This window comes from Heterodontus francisci, chromosome 9 (assembly GCF_036365525.1).
Source record: "Heterodontus francisci isolate sHetFra1 chromosome 9, sHetFra1.hap1, whole genome shotgun sequence".
Lineage (NCBI taxonomy): Eukaryota > Metazoa > Chordata > Chondrichthyes > Heterodontiformes > Heterodontidae > Heterodontus > Heterodontus francisci.
Genome location: NC_090379.1, coordinates 70268424 through 70290832, shown reverse-complemented (window position 1 = coordinate 70290832; position 22409 = coordinate 70268424). Strand labels below are relative to the sequence as shown.

The 22409-nt window shown below is 36.9% G+C and overlaps 1 protein-coding gene across 1 annotated transcript; it reads left to right on the top strand.

Moving 5' to 3' along the window:
• The first annotated feature begins 9400 nt into the window (after window positions 1-9400).
• On the top strand, window positions 9401-12105 carry nkx2.1 (NK2 homeobox 1). The gene is made up of 2 exons (XM_068038321.1): window positions 9401-9874; window positions 10812-12105. The coding sequence occupies exons 1-2, from the start codon at window positions 9496-9498 to the stop codon at window positions 11480-11482; spliced, it is 1050 nt and encodes a 349-aa protein (XP_067894422.1). The 5' UTR covers window positions 9401-9495; the 3' UTR covers window positions 11483-12105.
• The last annotated feature ends 10304 nt before the right edge of the window (window positions 12106-22409 follow it).

Below are 22409 nucleotides of genomic sequence, written 5' to 3'. Positions count from 1 at the left end.
CCTCCCCTTTTGGAAATCTCTGGAAATTAACTGGTTAATATTTTAACACTTAAGAAGCAATATTTTTTCTTTTTTCTTAAAACTTGGATCCGTTTATCTGAAACTAAGAGAGTGTTAATGAAATTTTGGAAACACAAAATCCTGAGAAAGTGCAATGCTAAGTAGGAGAAATAAGCCGTTGGCGATCTGTCTCCATCCCATCACCTTTTAATTGTATTTCACGTTTTCGCTAACATCAGTGAAAAAGGAGTTCGCCTCTCCACCAACCCCCCACCCCCCTCGCCCCCCCCCCCCCACTTCCCCACACCCGATATTCGAGTTTTGTTTATGTTTACAAATAAGGTTGCAAAATAGTAACGTTTATAAGTTTTCCAGCTACTTGTTCTAAACACTGTGTATATAACATCCTACATATGAATTATTAAATGCATATCTTAGGAGGCCTTTGATTGTAGATTTAGTCTCCTCTTTTTGCCTTACAATCAAATCGAAAAGAAAACTTGAAATCTTTGCATTTATAAAGCGCCTTCGGCGACCTGAGGAGACCCCCAAATCGCTTTACAGCCAATTAAGTACTTAGTGCGGTAATGTAGGAAACGCAGTAGCCAATTTGAGCACAGTAAACTCCCACAAACTGTAATGTGATATTGACAAGTTAATCTTTCCTTTAGTGTTGTTGATTGAGGGATAAATAGAGGCCACAACTAGAATTTTTTTTTATTCATTCATGGGATGTGGGCGTCGGTGGATAGGCCAGCATTTATTGCCCATCCCTAATTGTCCTTGAGAAGGTGGTGGTGAGCTGCCTTCTCGAACTGCTGCAGTCCATGTGAGGTAGGTACACACAGTGCTGTTAGGAAGGGAGTTTCAGGATTTTGACCTGCTCTTCTTCCAAATAGTGCCATTGGACCTTTTACTCCACCTGAGAGGGCGGACAGAGGCTCAGTTTAACATCTCATCCCAAAGACGGAAGCTGGGAAAGTGCACCAGTCCCTTGTCTGACACTGGAGTATCCCCTGGAGTGGGACTTGAACTCACAACTTACTTAGCATGATGTCTTACACTAATGTTTCTGCTCAAGCTGAAGAAAAAGGAATACAAACTCCTCTGCGAAAGTCAAATAAGCTGTAGTATTATTAAAAAGTGTGATAAATATCTGTCCACTGACATTTCCATTAACATTCTAATTTAGATCCCTGATATTATTAAGGGAATGGTAGCACACTGGTAATGTTACTGGGCTAGTAATCGAGAGGCCTGACTAATGCTGCAGAGACAAGTGTTCATACCTCACTGCAGCAACTTCAATTAATTAATAAAACTGGAATTAAAAAGCCAGTCTCAGTAATGATAACCATGAAACTATTGGATAATTGGGAAAACCCATCATGGTTCATGAATGCACTTTAAGGAAGGAACCCTGCTGTTCTTATCTGGTCTGGCTTACATGCGACTCTAGACCCACAGCAATGTGATTGTCTCTGAAATGGCAGAGCAAGCCATTCAGTTTTAACAAATCACTACAGAAAAGTTGAATAAGAATAAAACTGGACAAACCAGCTGGCATCGACCTAGACATTGGAAATGACAACTCACACCCTGCAAAGACCACCTCACTAACTTCTGGGGACTTGTGCCAAAATTGGGAGAGCTGTCCCACAGACTAGTCAAGCAATAAAAACAGGAAATGCTGGAAATACTCAACAGGTCTTGCAGCATCTGTGGAGAGAGAAGCAGAGTTAACGTTTCAGGTCAGTGACCCTTCATCAGAACTGCTCAAGCAATGGCATGGCCTGACATAGTCATACTCACAGAATCATACCTTATAGTGAATATCCCAGACTCCTCCATCACCATCACTGAACCCCATCAGAGATGGCAGCATAATGGCATACAGTCAGGAGAATGTGGCCCTGGGAGTCCACAACATTGACTCCAGACACCATGAAGTCCCATGGCATCAGGTCAAACATGAGCAAGGAAACCTCCTGCTGATTACTACCTACCGCACTCCATCAGCTGATGAATCAGCCCTCCATGTTGAACACCACTTGGAAGAAACACTGAGAGTATCAAGGGACAAGAATGTACTCTAGATGAGGGATTTCAACGTGCATCATCAAGAGTGCCTTGGTAGCACCACTACTGACCAAGCTGTCTGAGTCCTGAAGGACATATCTCAGACTGGGTCTGCAGCAGGTCTTGAGGAAACCAACAAGAGGGAAAAACCTACTTGATCTCACCCTCACCAATTTACCTGTTGCAGATGCATCTGCCTATAACAGAATTGGTAGGAGTGAGCATGGCACAGTCCTAGTGGAAACAAAGTCCCTCTTCACACTGAGGATACCCTTCGTTGTGTTGTGTGGCAACACCACCATGCTAAATTGGATAAATTCAGAACAAATCTAGCAGCTTAAAACTGGGCATCCATGTGGGCCATCAGCAGCATCACAATTATATTCAACCACAATCTGTAACCTCATGGCCTGATATATCCCTCATTCTACTATTACCATGAAGCCAAGGGATCAACCCTAATTCAATGAGAAGTGCAGGAGAGCATACCAAGAGCAGCACCAAGCAAACTTAATAATGAGGTGCCAACCTCGTGAAGCTACAACACAAGATTACCTGTTAAGAACAAAGCAATCCCACAACCAATGGATCAGATTGAAGCTCTGCCATCCTGCCACATCCAATCATGAATGGTCATGGACAATTAAACAATTAAACTCCACAAATATCCCTATAACTAATGATGGGAGAACCCTGCACGTCAGTGCAGAAGACAAGGCTGAAACATTTGCAACTATTTTCAGCCAGAAGTGCTGAGAGGATGATCCTCCTCCTGAGGTCCCTAGTGTCATAGTTGCCAGTCTTTAGCCAATCCAATTCAGTGCGTACGATATTACGAAATCACTGAACGCACTGGACTCAGCAAAAGCTTTGGGCCCTGACAATATGCCTGTGATAGTACTGAAGACATGCTGCAGAACTAGCCACGTCCCTAGCCAAGCTGTCCAATACAGCTACAAGACTGGCATCTACCCAACAATGTGGAAAATTGCCCAGGTATGTCCTACGCACAAAGAGCAGGAGAAACTCAATTTGGCCAATTACCACATCATTAGTCAACTCTTGATCATCAGCGAAGTATCGGTAGGTGTCGTTGACAGCACTATCAAGTGGCATTTACTCAGCAATAACGTCTTCACCAATGCTCAGCTTGGGTTCCACCAGGACCACAATGGACCAATACAGTGTAAATGGATTGTCATATTTTCAGTAGCTGTCGATCCGTATATGGTATGCATAGACTTAATAAAGCTGCAAAGCAGACGATTCTGAAATCAGAAAGATATGTAATCTCTATTAATGTTTGAAAACCTTAACGTGTTAATTATAGGCGAAACAACAACAGTTTTGCTGAATGTTCGAACTCGGATCTGCAAAGTAGGCTGTTGGACCAAATATTGGACCTCTTTCTAAAAAAAAATGCATTTAATAAGGACACATAAAGATGTCAACCTAAAATAAATCCTTCTGAAAAGAAGTCTTCAGCTAGCGATTTATTTGGCACGGAAGTGTTTTAAAATACAGCTATTGACTCGCGTGGAGGATCACCACCAGCACAGACAATTTGGGCCAAATGGCCTGTTTCTGTGCTGTATGTTCTATGGAATTTCATTTCCAAGCTTGGAGCACAAACCGAAACCAATTTCAGCAGGGGTTTTTTTTTGGCTTTGTTTCCTATGGGTGTATTTTTGCTCACTTACGTCAAATGTAGCAAATATCTAAACCATTTCTAAATATTTAACATAACCAGTTGGTGTTTTTGAGAAATCTGTAACCCGTTGACGATGCTGTGAACAGGCAATGTTTGACTCATAGGATTGTACAGTTCTTTGCAGCTTTTAAACTGAACAGATCATTTTGACTCTGTTAGATAGGATTTAATCCTTTCACCGACTTTTCATACATCTGACTAATGTCTGGTTCACTTGTTTCTTTGATTGAAGGACTGTATCTTTTCATTAAAAATCATTTAAAGTCATCTTTAAATAATGAATTTATGTCAAATTAAGCCACTCCCCAGCGGCGTTTTGATTGGGAACAATTAGTATTTAGTATTATTACTATAAGACACAGTGCTTCAAATAAAGGACAAATATTTTGTAACAATTTAGAAAATTTAGTCGACATAATCCGTGGATGTTGGTGGTGCACCTCTATCCGTGTACATTGTGTAGAGATCGTCTTTACATCCGAAATCCTTTGCATTGCAAAAGTTTGTATTTATCAATGCATAAGGTGTTAATGTTCCAAATTTATCACTTTTTAAAATCAAAACCCTAAACACAAAGGGAACATTGTTTTACAAAGCGTTGACCTCGTTAATAGCTTAGATTTCCTTTTTAAAGCTTTCTGAACTCGAACGGGAAGGCAGAGTACTTTACATATTAGAATGCTCGAGGACTCTTGTTGAAATATCCTAAATATTGTTATTAAGATTTAAGGATATATTCCACAATACAGGGTGAAAAGAGATTTCAACCTTATTACCGTATCTGTTATCAGTAATGATCCAGTGGTGCAGTGCTGTGAATTAAAACTTGATTTTCACTGCTGCGATGATCAGCAGAATATATTGTATTTAGTTTTAGTTTTTTTAACTGTACTGTTGCAGTTTGTTTATCGTGTATGAAAATGATCTTAACTTCGGTGTGATTTTATTAGCTATAACAAAGCTTGGCGTAGGCAAACATCGAAATCATCATGATCTATTGAGGTAGGACGAGGCTAACTTGTTTGTTCTTTTAAAGCGAAACATGCATCGTTAACACCAATGTATTACACACGTTCTTCTTTGGTGCCAATATTTTATGAGAAATTCGAATCTCGCCACTTAATCCCATATTAAAAGAATGCCACTTTAAATGATCTACGCATATAACTTGACTTACTGTAGCTTTGCAAAATATTATAACTTAATGTTGTGCTGTATTAAGGTTTCTGGAAAGTATTCCGATCAATAGAAATAAGTTGAGATGTACTGTATACTTCAATTTGAGATCGAAGATGATATTAAATTAAGATAATTAACTCGTGATGAAAACTGGATGCTTAAAATACTGAATGGGGCAGTAAATTTCATGGAAACCTCCTCTTTCCACGTTTTTAATGTGAATTTCCAAATTGTATATGAGAAGCAACCGCAATAAATATACATCGGCCATCGTGCAATATAGTTTGACAACTGGCATGCATCCATAGTCTGAATATAGCGCAACTTCTACTGTTCTGATAGAATAACATAGGAGCAACTGTTGGCAATATTCTGGAATTGAATCGGGTTTAGAGAAAATAACTGTGTCAGATTCAAACAAATTGGTTTTAATCTTGCTGTCAAATCGCAACTTTATAGCAAACGTCCCACACAGATCGCCGCCTCGTCCATTTCTATTGCCAAAAGAAGTTTGAATTACATCTTCTTGTAACATTTGGAGGAGAGAAAGAGAACAATTGGGCTCACATAGTACTTTCCCCGCTGAATAAATTGTAAGTAGAACCCATCAACAGAGGCCGCTGTTCGCGTTCAGTTTCTGTTCAATGGGATTTCTCAAAGGCATACTTGCTATCGACCTACTGCAGTGTTACTAATTGTTGCTGGGCTGCTGGGAATTACAAAGTCGCGAAGTAGAACGTGCTGTGATTTGGAAGCGCTCTCCGCTGTCGTGCATAGTGTCTATTGGCTTCGCGTTCCGCTAATTAATTCAGTTGTTTGTTGATGTTACTTTCTTGAGTTAATCATCAAGCAAGTGCAGGATGTATAATTGTTGCAAGCATGTATTACAATCAAAACAACTTTCCCTTGTGGTTCCATATATCTCTGCACGGATAGTTATGAACATTTGGATAACACATTAAGGTATATACATGTATATAAAAGCAAAATACTACGGATGCTGGAAATCTGAAATAAAAACAAGAAATGCTGGAACCACTCAGCAGGTCTGACAGCATCTGTGGAAAGAGAAGCAGAGTTAACGTTTCGGGTCAGTGACCCTTCTTCGGTATATACATGTGTTCAGCATCAATGTGCGGTTACAATAGAGCGGATGGTTGATAGTTAATTATCATGATGTCCCTCTGGTAAAGTAACAACTATCAAGTACCAACATTAAAATGTTATTACCTCTCTGTACTTCTAAAACTTTGCACACCATGTTTAACCCAGTTTGCTAAATCTGGATAAAGGTGAGGCGACCTGAGCTCAGTTCTGACGCAATGCGGAATTGCAATATATATGATACTTCGGCACTTCAATTTATTAACCTGTACCCAATTATAAACCTGATCCAAAAGACATGTACTTTGCCATATTTCGAAATAATTGTATTCTAAAAGGTATATATCTGCGTTGATGCAGGGGCTGGAATTAATGCAAATATTTACGGCTCTCAGTATGGGTTGTGGCAGACTGATTATTTATTGATAAGTATAGAAACTTATAAAACAAATGCTTTATGCAAATTTACTCCCTCTTACACGAATAAATGATTGCAATGATTACGTTTCAATATGTATTTTAAATGCAATTTGATAGCAGTTTTCCATAGGTGAAATGTGTATATCTTTGACACAGATGAAGAATCACACTTATACTAACAGAATAAGCAACTTTAGAAATTAAAAAAAGCTTCACCTGAAAATACATTTCTGAATGTTTACAAAATTACAATTGTATATCTTCATAGTCACTAAATTTATCTTGCACTTTCACTTTTCGAACATGATGAAATTCAGTATTCAGCCTGTTGCGATCAGCGAGGGAAAAAAACATCAAAACGTTGATGTAAGAAGGAACGTCCTGTTCAAACAGCGCAGCAAAACATAGCTCAACGATTATTAGCAGTTCACTGTACGTTTCAGCTATCAAAACTCCTAAATTAACGTAAAACGCTGCTAAATCGCAATTACATTTTCACTATAATAACACTAATTACACTTAAAAGGCAATTAAAGGGTTTCGGTTCTGTGTATCTGACCATTGTGTCGACCAGTTGGTCAGATCGCTTAATGCCAGGTGAAACATAAAATGCCGTGCCATTCTGTTAAGACTATTGGACTATTATATTTATTTTATAGATTTCGTGTCAAAACCACTGCTACAAAATTATACAGTTTTCAACTATGATTGATATTATAATTCTCACGTCTTTACATGGTGACAATCCTCAACAGTGAGACCATAGAAACACGAGACAAGCTAAACTTTTGTTCAAAATATATAATGTTGAAAACGTATATTAAATGATTTATATTTTATGTGATTACTGAATAACTGTGGTATCAAACGTAGTGGCATGTATTCTTTAAATTAAGCATGGTTTTAACAAGCTCGTTACAGTTTTGTTCCACCAATTGGCGCACATCGGTAAAACCCCAGTCTTGACGGGTCCGTTTGCATTAGGTTTAGGACCATTTGATTGGCAATATTATCGAGCCTTGTACGGCATCTCAAGTGTTATCAAATGGATTGTATAAGGTCAGAAGCTATTGAACAATCTCCATGTAGCCCGCCATGAAGTACGCATAACCACAGAAAGGACTGCACCATTCTCAAAATTGGATTGTATGAACCTGCACATTGCACATCATGTCTCCTTGGTTAATACATAACAGCCGGGCAGAGAATGGGGTCAATAATAGGGTAAGATCGCGTACATTATTCATGCAATAATAAATAACTATTCCAGTGCTTCAAGCAGTAACACACATTAATATTGGCAAAGAATCAATTTTCACACCGTTATTTGGATAATCATGCAATTGAAAACTGTTCTGCATATAATATAATTTTTAACAGATAATCACCAGTCAATGTGCATTTAAGTCTTCAAATTAAATGCAGTATTACAATGGCTATTGGTAATTCGCAGAACAAGTAAATGTATTATCCTAAAGCTAGAATTGTACTGGTTTGTAAGTTTTATTCTTAGCGTACTAAACATACATGGAATATTGTTCGATCTCTGACAGACATCCCACTTCTACCCGCTAGTGCTCGTTCGTATGTTTACATTTATATTATTCGGTAAATAAAGACTAAATTAAAATTGCTTAATTTATAAAACTGCACATTATCTATTTGCAACAGCAATATAAGAAATGTGGTTGTGATAAATCGTAAGATCATGTGTTACATAATAAATTCCAAAATATTTGGGAACTTGCAAGTGACAGGCGATGGGTGGAAGTCATCAATAACATAGGAATCAACAGAACACACTGAAGATAGAAATGTACTTCTTCGTGTATTAATGTAAACTCTTTACATACGAATCAAAAATTGATTGCAAACGGCACAAATACCTCATAGTACAAGTACGATGATTTAGAAACTATCAATTAAGTGAACGTACTATATGCAAGACATTTAAAAACAACTGCCAATCTTACTTATGACCGGAATATCTTTTATCTAAATTTCGTTAAAACGTTCAAAGGATTATATAGACGCCAGTCAGAATACTTTAGGTGATTTAGTGCAAGTTATTTTGTTTCAAATGAAAATGTGCAAATCGTGCATTTTGCATCAGAAAATATAAGGTAAATGTGGTGATTGTGGTAGAATTCGGGGCTGGGTACAGCATGCTTCAGTGTTGAAAGGGATATTTGACATGCGGATTCAAGAATAAAATTCTAACATTAAATCTTGTGGAAATCTCGCCTCTCCAGGAGATTTGAAGTACAATCAGGGCAGAGGTTTACACTTGAACGATGTTAACTCATGCGGGAGCCTTCTTTCTCCTGAAAGACTTCTTGGTTACTGAATAAGAGCCCCTGAATTGAAGCAAAATGATCCTTATGCATTAATATCGAGCACAGTCACAAAGCGAACAAGCATTTATGCTGCCACTCTGACTAAAGATATTTAGTTATTCCTAGGTAGCAAGTGCACTTTTACATTGCTTAAGTATAATTTAACCATACTAAAAACACGATCTAAAAGTACAATTATCCCCTGGCTTTATCAATGATATCAAAAGTCAGAGTTAAACACTGACCTCGCGTAAATCTAACGACTAATAATGCAATGAAACCTTATTGTGCATCCTTTAATGATAATACATTGAATTACCGGATACCTTCAAATGGTAAGTTATTTAATATTTCACAAAAAGTAAAATATGTTGGCAAGGTAAACTCGAAAGTATTTACCTTGCCATCAGCATGTTACCTAATTATCTTAGCAAGATGTTGAGCTCTATTGTTTGCTCGTTTGCGCTCATGCCCCGCCTCTCCTGTCTGTCTAAAACCTGGCGCCTGACTACAACAAACAAAAGCTAGGCGCTCGCAGGTCTATAGCCTCGACTTAATACAATTAAGGCGGACTTCAATCATTCTCTTACGTGTACGTCCACAAGATCGGCGCTAACATAACACTGTTTATCCGTTCAACAAATTTGCCTACTTCGCTGCTGAACCATGTCGATGAGCCCCAAGCATACTACGCCCTTCTCAGTTTCAGATATTTTGAGCCCCATCGAGGAGAGCTACAAGAAAGTTGGCATGGACGCAGCGGGTAACCTCGGAGCTCACTTGACAAGTTACCGGCAGCCACAGGTCTCCCAGCCGGGCATGCAACAGCACCCGATCGGACACAATACGTCGGTGCCTGCGGCGACCTACCACATGTCACACGGGGTCCCCCAGCTTTCACACGCTGCTATGGGAGGCTACTGCAACGGCAATATTAGCAATATTGGCAACATGGGCGAGCTTCCTGCTTACCAAGATACCATGAGGAACAGTGCAAGTGCGACAGGCTGGTACGGGACGAATCCGGATCCACGCTTTTCATCCAGTAAGTGGAATAATTAACTTCTCATAAACAGGACTAGTTAAACAGCAAGATATTCAACCTGTAAAAAGATTTTAAGTATACTAAATTTGTTGAGATTATGAAAATGGCGTTCAAAAATCAGTATTTCCAATGTCATGTGTTTGTAATTTATGCGATTTGTGTGTTTTAATTTTTCATTAGGGTCGGAACAAGTAAATTGTTTTAAGACATGGCATAATGAGTACTCAGGTGTATTTCCAATACCTTAGTTTTAGTTCATGTGCGTTTTCTTGTGTCGTTTTTGTGGTGTAAATATATAGGCAGCTTAAATGAACTTATCGTGTATAGTACAAACATTTCTCGCAACACGAAGCACTTGTGTTTAAAGTACTGTATTAATGAGGCTAGTTTAAAGTATTTAAATGTCTAAACCACGCATTAACAATGTGGGAATTATACTGGAAAGGAATATTTGCCCAGTGCACAGGGAAGTAGTGTTGTTATCTTTATTGATAAATGTTTTACAATGTTTAAATACATCCAATGCACTGTCCTAAAGTTATATCAATAGTACTCTTTGAAAACCGCAACAGCATTTCTAACCAAATTAAATCTATATAATCCTGTACAGTTTACTCGGCAAAACTATCCTGCAAACAATAAAATGATTTCTTTATAAATTAAACCATTTTTGTAATATCCAGTTCTTTAAAAGTGTCTGAAATTCCCAAAAGTTCGGTAGTAAGTATTAGAAATCAATTTCATTTAAAACTACTAAATGGAAACAGATCACTCAAAAAATCCTGCAAGGAAAGAAAGATGTTAATATGCTTATTTAATTGGTTAGTTTTATGGAACACCTCGCTGTGGTTTGGGATTTAAAAAAAAAATGTGCTGGAATAAATATAACTATAGTTTTTTTTTTGAAAAATGTATTCTTTTATCCCCCACTCTCTAGTTTCCCGCTTCATGACCCCGTCCTCAGGAATGAACATGGGCGGAATGGGCGCTTTGGGTTCGCTTGGAGACGTTGGCAAACCCATGGCTCCACTCCAGAGTACACCTAGGAGAAAACGCAGAGTGCTTTTCTCGCAAGCCCAGGTTTATGAGCTAGAGAGGCGCTTCAAGCAGCAAAAATATCTCTCAGCACCTGAAAGGGAACATTTGGCCAGTATGATCCATCTCACGCCCACTCAGGTGAAGATCTGGTTCCAGAATCACCGCTATAAGATGAAGCGGCAAGCAAAAGACAAAGCCGCCCAGCAGCACATGCAGCAGGACAACAGCACTTGCCAACAGCAGCAACAATCTCCGAGAAGAGTAGCTGTACCTGTCCTGGTTAAAGATGGCAAACCATGCCAAGGAGGTGTCAATGCCCCAACCACAACCATGCAAACCCAGCAACAGCAATCTACCAACACAGCAATCACAGTGGCTACCAATGGCACTGCTCACGGCACAAGCCAGCAAGCAAATAACACAGGCCAGACATCGGAATTAGGACAAACCTCAGGAAGTCCTTCGTCTATCCAAAGCCACGTCACTAGCTTGTCTCACCTAAACTCTTCTAGTTCTGATTATGGTACAGCCATGTCATGCTCTACTTTACTGTATGGTAGGACCTGGTGAATAATTCACTTGGCTTGTGTTTTAACACCATATTGTATTGATTCATATCTGCTGTATTTTGGTAAAGTGTTCCGGGTACTAATTTGCGTAGATATGCATCAATATAGGAGGAGGCTCCGGCTGAAGGGATGGCAAAACGCTGTAAATTTATTTTGTTTTGTAGACTTGGAATGCACATATTGCTGGCTGGACTTAGAGTGAAAGCGATTGCTCCATATGCAGACATACTGAACCTTAGAGAACACAGATCTGTCTATATGCAAGATCTGTAAATATAAATTTTTGTGGGGTTCGTATAGAATGATGCTTTCGCAATATAATAGTGTTAACAAAAATGTAACACCCAGTAATATTCTTGCCTCGGAAAGAAAAGAAATACAATAGGTTTATTTAACACGACTTGGCATTTTCTTAGTTTTTACTATAAAACTTAGGTGTATATTTCTGTAAAATGCACATGTCTGGGCCGAATTTATAGTTTTTAGTAATTTGTATATTATGCTGTAAAAATGTTTTCATGATGGACTGAGCGTGTACAGTATTTGATAGTTTGTTCGTTATTGCCGGCGTAAGAAAGTCGTTTTTGTTGTAACTTAAAATAGATCATTGGTATAAATATAGTTCCGAGAGCTTCTAATAAATTATGAAATCCTAAACCGCAATACCCACAACTGTTTTATTGCATATCATTGTACATTTCCCCCTTATTTTCACCATTGCTATTTGCCTATTAGTGTCGCGGTTAGAACTCATCGCAGTGTATTTAAAGCGAATTTATAGTTTCAGTGACATAAATTAGGTAAAGAGGTAATAGATAATATGTTCCCGTTACCTCAAAAGGTAATCTCCGAAATTTCCCATGATTTTCCTGTTTATTTTTAAAGGCGCAGGTAAAACTGCTTCCGTATCTAAACGCTGATGAAACTGGATATTATATTTGATATACAATTTACTAGAAGGACACGAAGAAATACTTTGATATTCTCTTGGCAATGTGCTCTATGTTGTCTAGAATTTTTGCATGGAGAGGCTTGCGTGTAGTTCTACTGAGAAAAATATTTGATTCAGGTTTAGTGTCCTTTTAAACGTGAAAGCTATTTCTGATGTAAATTAATTACAACCCAAACATTCTAAATACGCACGGAATAATCTGTTCTGTTACTGGCGCTTTTGATTACCAACAGTTCAAAGTCCACAAATGTCAAACGTTGGAAGTTCAATTTGTGGATTGACCGTAAACTGCAGAATCGAACAGAGTAATGATTTAAACACTTAGAGCGCTTCGCCGATATTTATTTTGAATTAATTCCACAGAGTGAATTAAAGTTAAAGTAGTTAATGAGGCCAAAGTGCATTTCAATTAGAACGATCAAGTATGATTTCTCCATGGAAGACACTGTTTGTTTTGGCATTAAGGAAATCTCAGTTGTTTGCAGTAGGCAAAAGGCAAAGATCTACGTGTTGCACGGCCAGCACATGCCGATTTGAAACTAAGCTCGCAAAAATGCGTGTGTACTTTTAATGATCGTATGCGCACATTTCGACGAGAATTAAAACATTCTCAAACTACGTGATTCAGTAATCAGCTTACATGTCATATTTTATTCAATTTTATAACAGCGCTGGGGTTCATTCTTAGCAAGAGTTTGGTGGGTAACTGATTCCATCAGTAATCTTCACAGTTGAACAGTTTGAATGCAAAATTTGAGTCATTGAAAAAACTTCATCATTCTAGTAATTTTATGTATCGCAATTGGAAAAATAGTGATTAAATTGAAAGAGCTTCACCATTGAAGGGCCCATGGAAAGGAAATGGGCAATGTAACTCACGGATTTGGATTCGAACCTACATTTGATTTTTCAGCCTGTGGCAGGATCGAGTTTGTTCAGTGTTAAAAGGTCAGATGCACTTTCGCACATAAGATAAACTCGCTGTTTCTGACGTCGATCGTTTCATGTTTGATTATTAACAAACATCAATGCTGGAAGTTTTAGTAGTAAACGAAGTGCTCTTTCACTGACAGACAACACTGGTGATCGATGTTTATACCAAAATTAACAATGCAGTTGGCATGAGTCTTTCCAAAAACAGATCAAACATTTAGAAGGGTTTTTTTTTTGATGAAATACACTTTGACTTATTTGTTGAACATAGGCTTATGTGGAGATTTTTTTATAGCCAAATTTTTGATATTACAGCCTTAATGAAATAAACACAACTACCAGGACTAAGGTAGGCATTCATCGCCTTTCAAATTTACTTACCAGCAACCTCCCTTTAAAAGTTCAGCCCAATACCATCTAAGTGCAACACATCAAGAAGCCTTTTTAAAATAACCCTTTATAATGCTAAGAAAAATATATGGAAACTTCTTTAAAATTGCACTTCTAAATATTTATAGGATCCATGCTCGATGAATTCCACCGAGAAGACCCCAAAGACAAATGTCTTTATTTTCATCAGCGATATATAAATCTATTACAACTGAAAGCGGCTTCTTCAAGAGGTAGCTCAGGCCTAGGCCCTTCAGGAGATGGTATTCACAAACAAAATACACGAAAGGCTTCACTCTCCAGGAAATAACTGCAAGGGAAGGTTTATACAGCGTTCCGATTGTTAAATATTTATGTATACACTCAATGGATTTACAGCTTTTAAAAATACCATTATTATTTTGTCTTAACCGAAGTAGTCCATGCTGATGCATGCATAAATATGCAACTGATCTGGGAGCTGTTTAAATTAAGGTCACAGCTTGTTTAGAGATTTTCCGTTGTCTGGGTGCTGAGGAATGATCTCGGAAAAATGAAGCTATCAGGTAGGTCAAAGCGGTTCCATCAGTGTTTGTTAAAAAGGTGTGCCAAACACTCTAAGTTAATACATGTGGTGTTTATGGAAAGGGATGGGACTATAATGCGTTTCAAATTTGCATCCTTTTATTTGTAACAAATGAAAACTTCGCAATAGAAATATTAATTTATTTATAAAGATTTGGTATTAATTTATGTGGTGACATGTAAGCCCTTTTCTATGCCCAAAGCAAGTACTAACACAATACAAGTAAAGATAAGCGGTCAGGTGGATGCCAAGCGGTGATTGAAGTTACGTAGTTTAATGTTCTGTGGCTTAATCTAAATGTGTTTCCAGAATTATTCGTCGAAAATCGGCACCTAATAATGTTATGGAGTCGGCGGAATGTATATCTTTCGTCAGCGCAAAAGTAAGGAATAGAATTGATATGTTTCATAGGCAAGCATGAATTTATATTCAGCCGAGTACTCGTATTTACAAAGATTCTAAATAACTTGCTGAATTGTATTTTTCCTCATGTCAACAAATGCGGTTCTTATGAAAGGCATTATTTTCATTGCGACCCAGTGCAAAACATGCAGAAAATCTCTTTTCTATTTCTAGATATAATGAAAATACATACAAAATGCGCCAGTATATTTTTTTTAAATGTTACGTTAGCAATGATTACCCAAATAGAAGATTGGAAGTAAAATAGTAGACATTAGTGTAGCCTACAATATCACAGAGACTTAAAATAAACGAGACCGAAAGATACAAAAAACAAATGTGAAAAATAGTTATGCAATTGGAATACATTGTTTTTTTCTGCATACGTACAGAACATTAAAATAGAAGAATAAAACTGCAATACAGCGGTCCTCAGCACCAGTATAATTCAGGTACAGAACCAAATGATGAATTAAAGTTACACCTTTTGAATTTATTTCACAGCAGCGTTCACATTTACTCGTAACTAAAAATTTAAACATAACAGTGTCCTCAAGTACATTTTTGTAACTCTGCTTTTGAACTATTATGATTCAGATTCTTATTGGCTCTTTAGGATCACGAAATTTTCTTGCACCTTTCCTATTTCCAAAGGAATGTTGTGAAGTGGTGTAGTCCTTTTAGTTTGTTACTGAGCTAATAGTCATGGATTCAAAAAGAAAATTATTATCCAGCATCGTGGCCAACTGACGTCTCCCCAGAGTGTGATACCCGGGTAATGAGTGTTTTCTTATTTAAGAAATTTGAGCGATCTAATTGCTTTTACTATAATTTTAAATTCGTTTATTTGCAGTTTCACCCTTAATGCAGATGCACGTATCCAAAATTTCTTAAACTACGATTTAAAAAAAAATTAAATCGTTACTTTAACATAAACACGACAGAGAATAATATTACTTTTACATCGCGAGTATTTCTGGTTTACAACAATCATTATCGAAATCATACATCTGTCTGACCCAGGTTAAATCGAATTTAAAACATCCATAACGCAAATTGCACTACCCGCAGTATAGACTTGTCGATTGAATAGCTTTCCAAGTGCAAATTTGAAAATAAAACAGATAGACCGCTAATTTCTCGACAGGCTTGTCCAGCAGAAACGTTTTAGCTTTAGGCAATGTCGTCTATCATCATTATTAATGGGGTTTGTCTAGCAAATTCAAACAAATAATGGTTTCGAGTTTATCTGATTGTGTTACTTATATTGTTCTAACATATATTGAGACATGTTTTTAAAATTACAATGTATTCATAATGAACTCCAAAGATCTAAACTATGTTTTCATTCAGGGGAAGGGCAATTTTGTAAATACCACTTTATTATGAAATAACATATTATGGTAGTTATTCTCCAGGTAATTGTGTTATGTTTCCATTTGTAGTAACGGATGTAGTAAATCGAAACTCTGGCGAAAATCGGAAAATCCGACCATTTACAGGAGACGAAACTTAACCTGTTAACAAAATTTTGTAAGAATATGGAACAGAACAGTAAATAATATGGCACAGTTAGCTTTATTATTAGGCATTAGGTGAATACAAATGAAGATAAATCTTTGCATTTGTTGCATTTATAGATTCAATAGAATGAATCTATTCATTCTCCAAGAAAGAAATGCAACATTTTGGGTATAATTCCAAGATTATTCCATTGGGGTTATGTTCTAAACCAAACGAGGCGAAATAGCCAGTTTTCAAACCATCACAAGGAAGAAACTAATATTAAATCCGCCTTACGTTAAGGCAGTGATAACGAAACTAATGACAACAAATCACAGAGCATTGGCGCCCAAGTGGTCCCGTATGACCTGGAAACGAAACACTGATTAAAATTGACGACATATGTGACAGTTTGCAGACAGACCTGAGCGAACCCAGTTTGAATGAGAATTTGTGTACTGTTGGGTAAATTTCTTTTGTACACACGTATATATAAAATTAGTATTAAAATCTGTTTGCGCTTATCAAGGCCCAACGATCAGCTGCGCTGGGGGTTCGGGGGTTGTTATATCAGTTATTGCTGATTGATATTAAATTTCTGGTATGAAGGAGACCTCTTATTAGCGGTGTGTTTTTTCTAATAATTTGCTTTCTATCTAAATCATGAAACGAGTACAACAACAAAGTGAAGCACCTTTGCTACAATATTGGGGAGTGTCTGACACTTTCGGACGCAATTTATTATTTCAAATGATTCCTGATGAAATTCCTACGACCTCCGCAGTAGGTTGTACACTATTATATTTAAAATATATTGTATCTTCTTTAGTATTTAGCTTTGATTAAAGTATGTGCAAATGAAACGGAATGACCATGTTAGTAAATGCTGCAGCAGCTATAACTACAATTTACTACTTTATAAATGTACCATTTTTGGAAAGAACCGTAAATATATTAATGGAAGTTAGATTTTGTGTTTTCACATTTCAAAATACTGATGAGCAATGCTATAAATGCATATTGTTTTATCTGTATGTTTGTCTATCGTTTATAGGACGATTAATAGACAAGCACAGTGAATTGCTTTAAAATCATTGGTGTAGGACCGGGCATTAATTGGGTTTAATATTATTTTTGGAAATTCGCAATGAATTTTAATGGATGCGTAATTAGTTTTATTAATAGTAAAATGGTAAGCTGCGGTGCAATTGTTTATTTCCCCAATACAGCAAATCTGCAAAACTTAGTAACAGTAACTGGTAGATATTATCTTTTAAGAGCACTAAGCAATTTCTCTGATCCTGCATTATAAGTCTATCAGTAGATAAAATGTTCGGGTACAATCAATGGTAGTCAAATTTGTATGAAGATTGCAGCAGTGACAAACAACTCAAAACTCATGATTTCTCATTTTTCCCCGCGGAGACATGTCGTTCCCATTTGTTCGCTTCAATAAGGCGTTTCTATGCAAGTCATTGAAGCTATTGTTGGAAAAATCAGTATCAAGACCCAGACGAGGAAGAGCACCACTCTCTGGGTTCTGTTTGGGCAATTTACAATGGCAATGTAATTATCTAGCAGAGACACTCACAAATGGCAAAAGTTGGAAAATAGATCGACCCCACTCAGATAAGAAGGCCCGGTTGCACAGGTCTTCAGCCAGCTTCTTTTCAGTGCAGGTTTTCAGAAGACTGCAACGGCTGATTCGGATTCAGCACACATAATCAGTTTGCGTCTTATTTCCATTTGAAAACAGGCACATTTGCAATCATGAAAGCTCTGGATAGTGAATGATTCAGAATGAATACAGAATAGAAAGCCGTGATAGGCGTTGGGAACATATACTTAAGGTTTTATAACTACAAATATTCACATACCTATCTCCTGCCTTCAGGGCGATAATATAGCAACCTTAATTATGAATTCCGTCTTGTAATATGTATTTCTAGAGATTAGCTGTTAACTCTCGGATACCAAATCTAAATGTTTTTAGACTTTTTAGACTATTTTTGCAGATAACCATTGTACTTCTACATTGTTATTTTCATGGCTGCAGTCTCCAAATGGTTAATAGCAACTGCGGTTCTATTTGCGAGGTTATGTTGTCTACTACCTAAACCCGGGTTTACTAGGATGCGCCAGTCCATCATTATACCTGTTAATATAATTCAATTTAAAGTAACTGGTTAACATACTTAATGTAGCAATGGCTTTTAGAACACACTGTGTTCATTATTTTAATTAAAATAAAACGCTGTTCATTTATAAAATGCAAGTTTTTGTTGATTCAATACATGATTACTCGGTAATATTTACAAATTATATGAATAGAATGGACAAAACAAAAAAAAGTATTTTAGTTCGAGGAGCCGTATTTTACAAACCTGGAGCACCACTCTTTGTCTAGCACACGAGAACCCTTTACTTTGAAGTGTCAATTGACAAATATTGTTCCTTTCCTGCAACACAAAACTGGACAGCTTGCCTTGCATTTTCAATTTTAGTCAGCTAAAAGCAAGGTTTAAACAAAATCCCAGGCTTTAAAAAATCTACACATTTGGCAACATTTTGTCGTCGTGGCATAGTTGCCCATTACAAGTTCGTTTCGTATTATTTAACTGCAATCGAGTCATATGAAGTTCTGAGATATGAGCAGCTAATTTCTTTTGGGAGGGGGGTGGAATTAGTAAACGTTTAAACTACTTTCAATTTTCTTTCGTTCCTAAAGGAATTGATATCGTGAAAGAACGGACAAGTACTTCTTTCAGCTTTTTGTACTTTCACTTTAACTATATCTAGTGGTTAGCCACATTTCCGACCATCGACCATGCACGGTCATCAATAATGGGACGCTTCGGAGGTGGACAGAAACAGACTAACGACATTGTTACTATACAGTCACCACATCAACGTTATTAATAAATAATCTTTTCAAAATGTGAGTATGTTCAGAACGTAATTATTGCGAATAGCTATTTAACTATATTCAGCATGCGTTCAAGTGCAAAGATGATACATTCTTTTCAGTATTTAGTGGAAATACATTCTGTACTTAGGCGAAATGGCAGTGTTTATGAACCATTGCATCTCACACTGAAGCTGTGATTTTGCCAGGTCTTTCTCTAACATGTACATAAACAGATCCAATTTCTATAATTTTCTAATGGAATCTTAACAGCAGCCGATGATTGAGAAATTATTGCTTTTCCATTAGGCGTTGGCACATTTTTGCTCAAGCTTTGTAGAATGACCACGGATTATATTTGCATCTCTTTAGACTCTCTGTGTGGTCTTTGTGGATGGCTTGTAACTGTTGGAAATTACTTGTGGGAAGCGTGCGTCTACTCATCTCTATTCCTTTAACGACGGTGTGAAAACTCAAGATGGTTAGCAGATATTTCGCATATCTAGCTTTTAGGCTTCAAATTTATCCAAAAATCAAAGCAATTAGCGACTAATCTCATTGAAACGTCACAATTCATGCCAGTTGTTTACTGCTATCAATCTACAAAAAGTTTTACAAAATTACAAAATGTGTTAAGAAAGTTTCATTAAAAGTAGCTTTACTGCATCTTATTGCGAGGATGATGAACACAAGAACAGCATTAGAAAAACAAGAGTACATTTGCCACCAAATATTCCTTAATACTTTATGTCATCTTTAATACTTTATGACATTGGCATGTCATCTGTTGGGTCTCCTTATAACTGCAGCAAATAATTTTAACAGTATCCTTGCGTTAAATTCTGTCTGGTAATCTATATTGGTTGGATCTTAAACTGTGAAATAAACTAGATATCCTTTATATATGTCTTAACCTTGTCAATTAATTAAATCAATTAAGGTACATACACAAACTAAAAGTATTATTCCTACTTAATTCATTAAAAAAAACTCCAAAGATATATGAAGGAGCCGGACAATAAAAATATTCATTTTGAATAGTTCATTCCTACTAACTTTGCAACGTGAGTATAAACTTTGATAATACGCAAAAAGTGACTTTGTAACCTATTTAAAGCATACATTTTGAAGAATGCAAACATTTTGCAATGAACATCCCAGCGAATTTGACCACAAAGCAGCATATATCCGAAGCCATCTATAATATCAATTACTATACAGATCACGCAACAAACTATTGGAATATGAAGTTCTTGCGACGATCTGTTTAGGAAATTTGACACAGAGAATATTGTGTCCATTTTTCTAATTCTAGGCGAAATCATACAAAGGCTACATAATTTATTTGCCGTTACTGTCACTGAATGGAAGAATTACCATTCTGAACACAAATTAACATTGAAAAGGCTTCGTAAGGGATTAATATATGGTAATATTGTGCTTTTGTGAATTTTAAATGGACGGAATTTGTAATATTGGCACATGAGACGAAAGCAGAAAAAAGCTTTTGTTAGGATGAACATTTGAAATATTTCCCAAATAATTAATAAACACATTATTGAGTGGGTTCAACGGTGCAGTTGTACAGTCAGTAGGTAAACCTAACTATATAGAGAGAGTGGGGGTTGCGCGGGGGGGGGGGGGGGGGCGTTGTTGAGGTGGGTGGGGGGGGGGGGGGGGTGGGGGGGGAGTGGAATCAATTCCGCAAAAATGAATGCATTTCTTCCTTGACTGAACGAATAATTAAAAAACGTGCTTGACACTGGTAATTTATTTCCTTTAATATACGATCACTAATGATCACTAAGATATAAACATTGAAATATATGCCTCAATATGTTTAACATTCTCCATCCCGTTTGTGTTTGATTATTCTAAGCATTTCAAGTCATGGTCTTCAAAGTGCAACGATGCAACATTTCTTACATGAAGTGGAGGAAGCTAAGTGATTGTAATAGTCACCGCTATTCACGGACAGCATTTTAATTCTTGCATATAAATTTCAGTAAAAAATAATCAGAAATAACGCCGAAGCAACATAAATATTTCAACTGTTCACTACTTTCCAATAACATATTCCAATAACTGTATCAATAGAAACAATTCCTATTTCAAACAAATTCCTCACACAAGATAAAGGATACAGGTGTCACCGGAAGGACAAACAAAGCAAGTGATAAGTTTACGAGAGGGTCCATTCAGTTCATGACTTGGTAGCCTCGCATACCCAAATGTTTTGTGCTCGCGTTTATTTTTATCGCTATCATTATGGTGATCACACACATACAAATCGTAGTGTTATTTCCTGCTCTTCTCTTTTTTGCCCGGTTTTAGATCAACGTCGAATGTCAGATACATTTTATCCTGGTATAAGTAAACCACACTGTTCAGGTTCATGGTCTCTAATCTGGAAATATGCATTTTAGTCCCCGAACACGCTTTGCATACTCTGCCTCTAGATATTGTATGTGCTTGTTGTGGTGGATGTATCTTTTCAGCTGTTTCAATTTAGGTAACGGTAGGACGTAGTTTGCTAACGGGGTTACACTTTTAATTCTAGAGGTCTAAGAGGAACTTCGTGCATACTTACTAGTTACTGGAAGAGGTACTGAAACTAAAGAGGAAAATACATTCCGTCCATTAATTACTGAGCGGAATTATCAGTTTTGTACATGATCAGAGTGTTTAATACAATGCCGCCACTGCCACTTTGTACACAGCGAATGCAAAAGTAATGTGCCACTCTGGTTATTGCAGCATTTTCTCACTTAATCCCGGGTTTCTAAAGTGAAAATTTATATATATTTATATACATTCTAGGATATAAAAACAACGCGAATTCTCCACTAGTTCATTTGTTTTGGTTCGTACCCATTCCACAGCAGGCCAGTTTTTTTTGCGAATTTCAGGGTGAATACATTATTCTAGGCTCCATGTAAACGTCAACATAATATAATCTCTAGCAAGTATGGCTCTTTCTGTGTCGTATCATTCTGTGATTCTATTCGATGAAGTAGAACCTTCGGGAGTAACCAGTTTATATCGCAACAGATTTGAACATATGTAAAACGATTGCTTTATTTTGTATAACTCAGCATTTTTTAAAACGTCGCAAGTAATTGGGTTCAATAAGATTTAAACTAAATACATAAAATACAACTAATATAAGCATTCCCTGTTTTTTATTTTCATATAAGTAAATGCAGGTAAATTTGAAACAGCTTTGTACAGGAAATTCACTATACAGTAAAACCTTCCATGAACATATACAATGGTGA

Coding starts and splice junctions, on each gene's coding strand:
- nkx2.1 (XM_068038321.1), top strand. CDS start 9,496: ATGTCGATGAGCCCCAAGCATACTACGCCCTTCTCAGTTTCAGATATT. Junction 9,875..10,811: donor GGATCCACGCTTTTCATCCA/GTAAGTGGAATA, acceptor CCCACTCTCTAG/TTTCCCGCTTCATGACCCCG.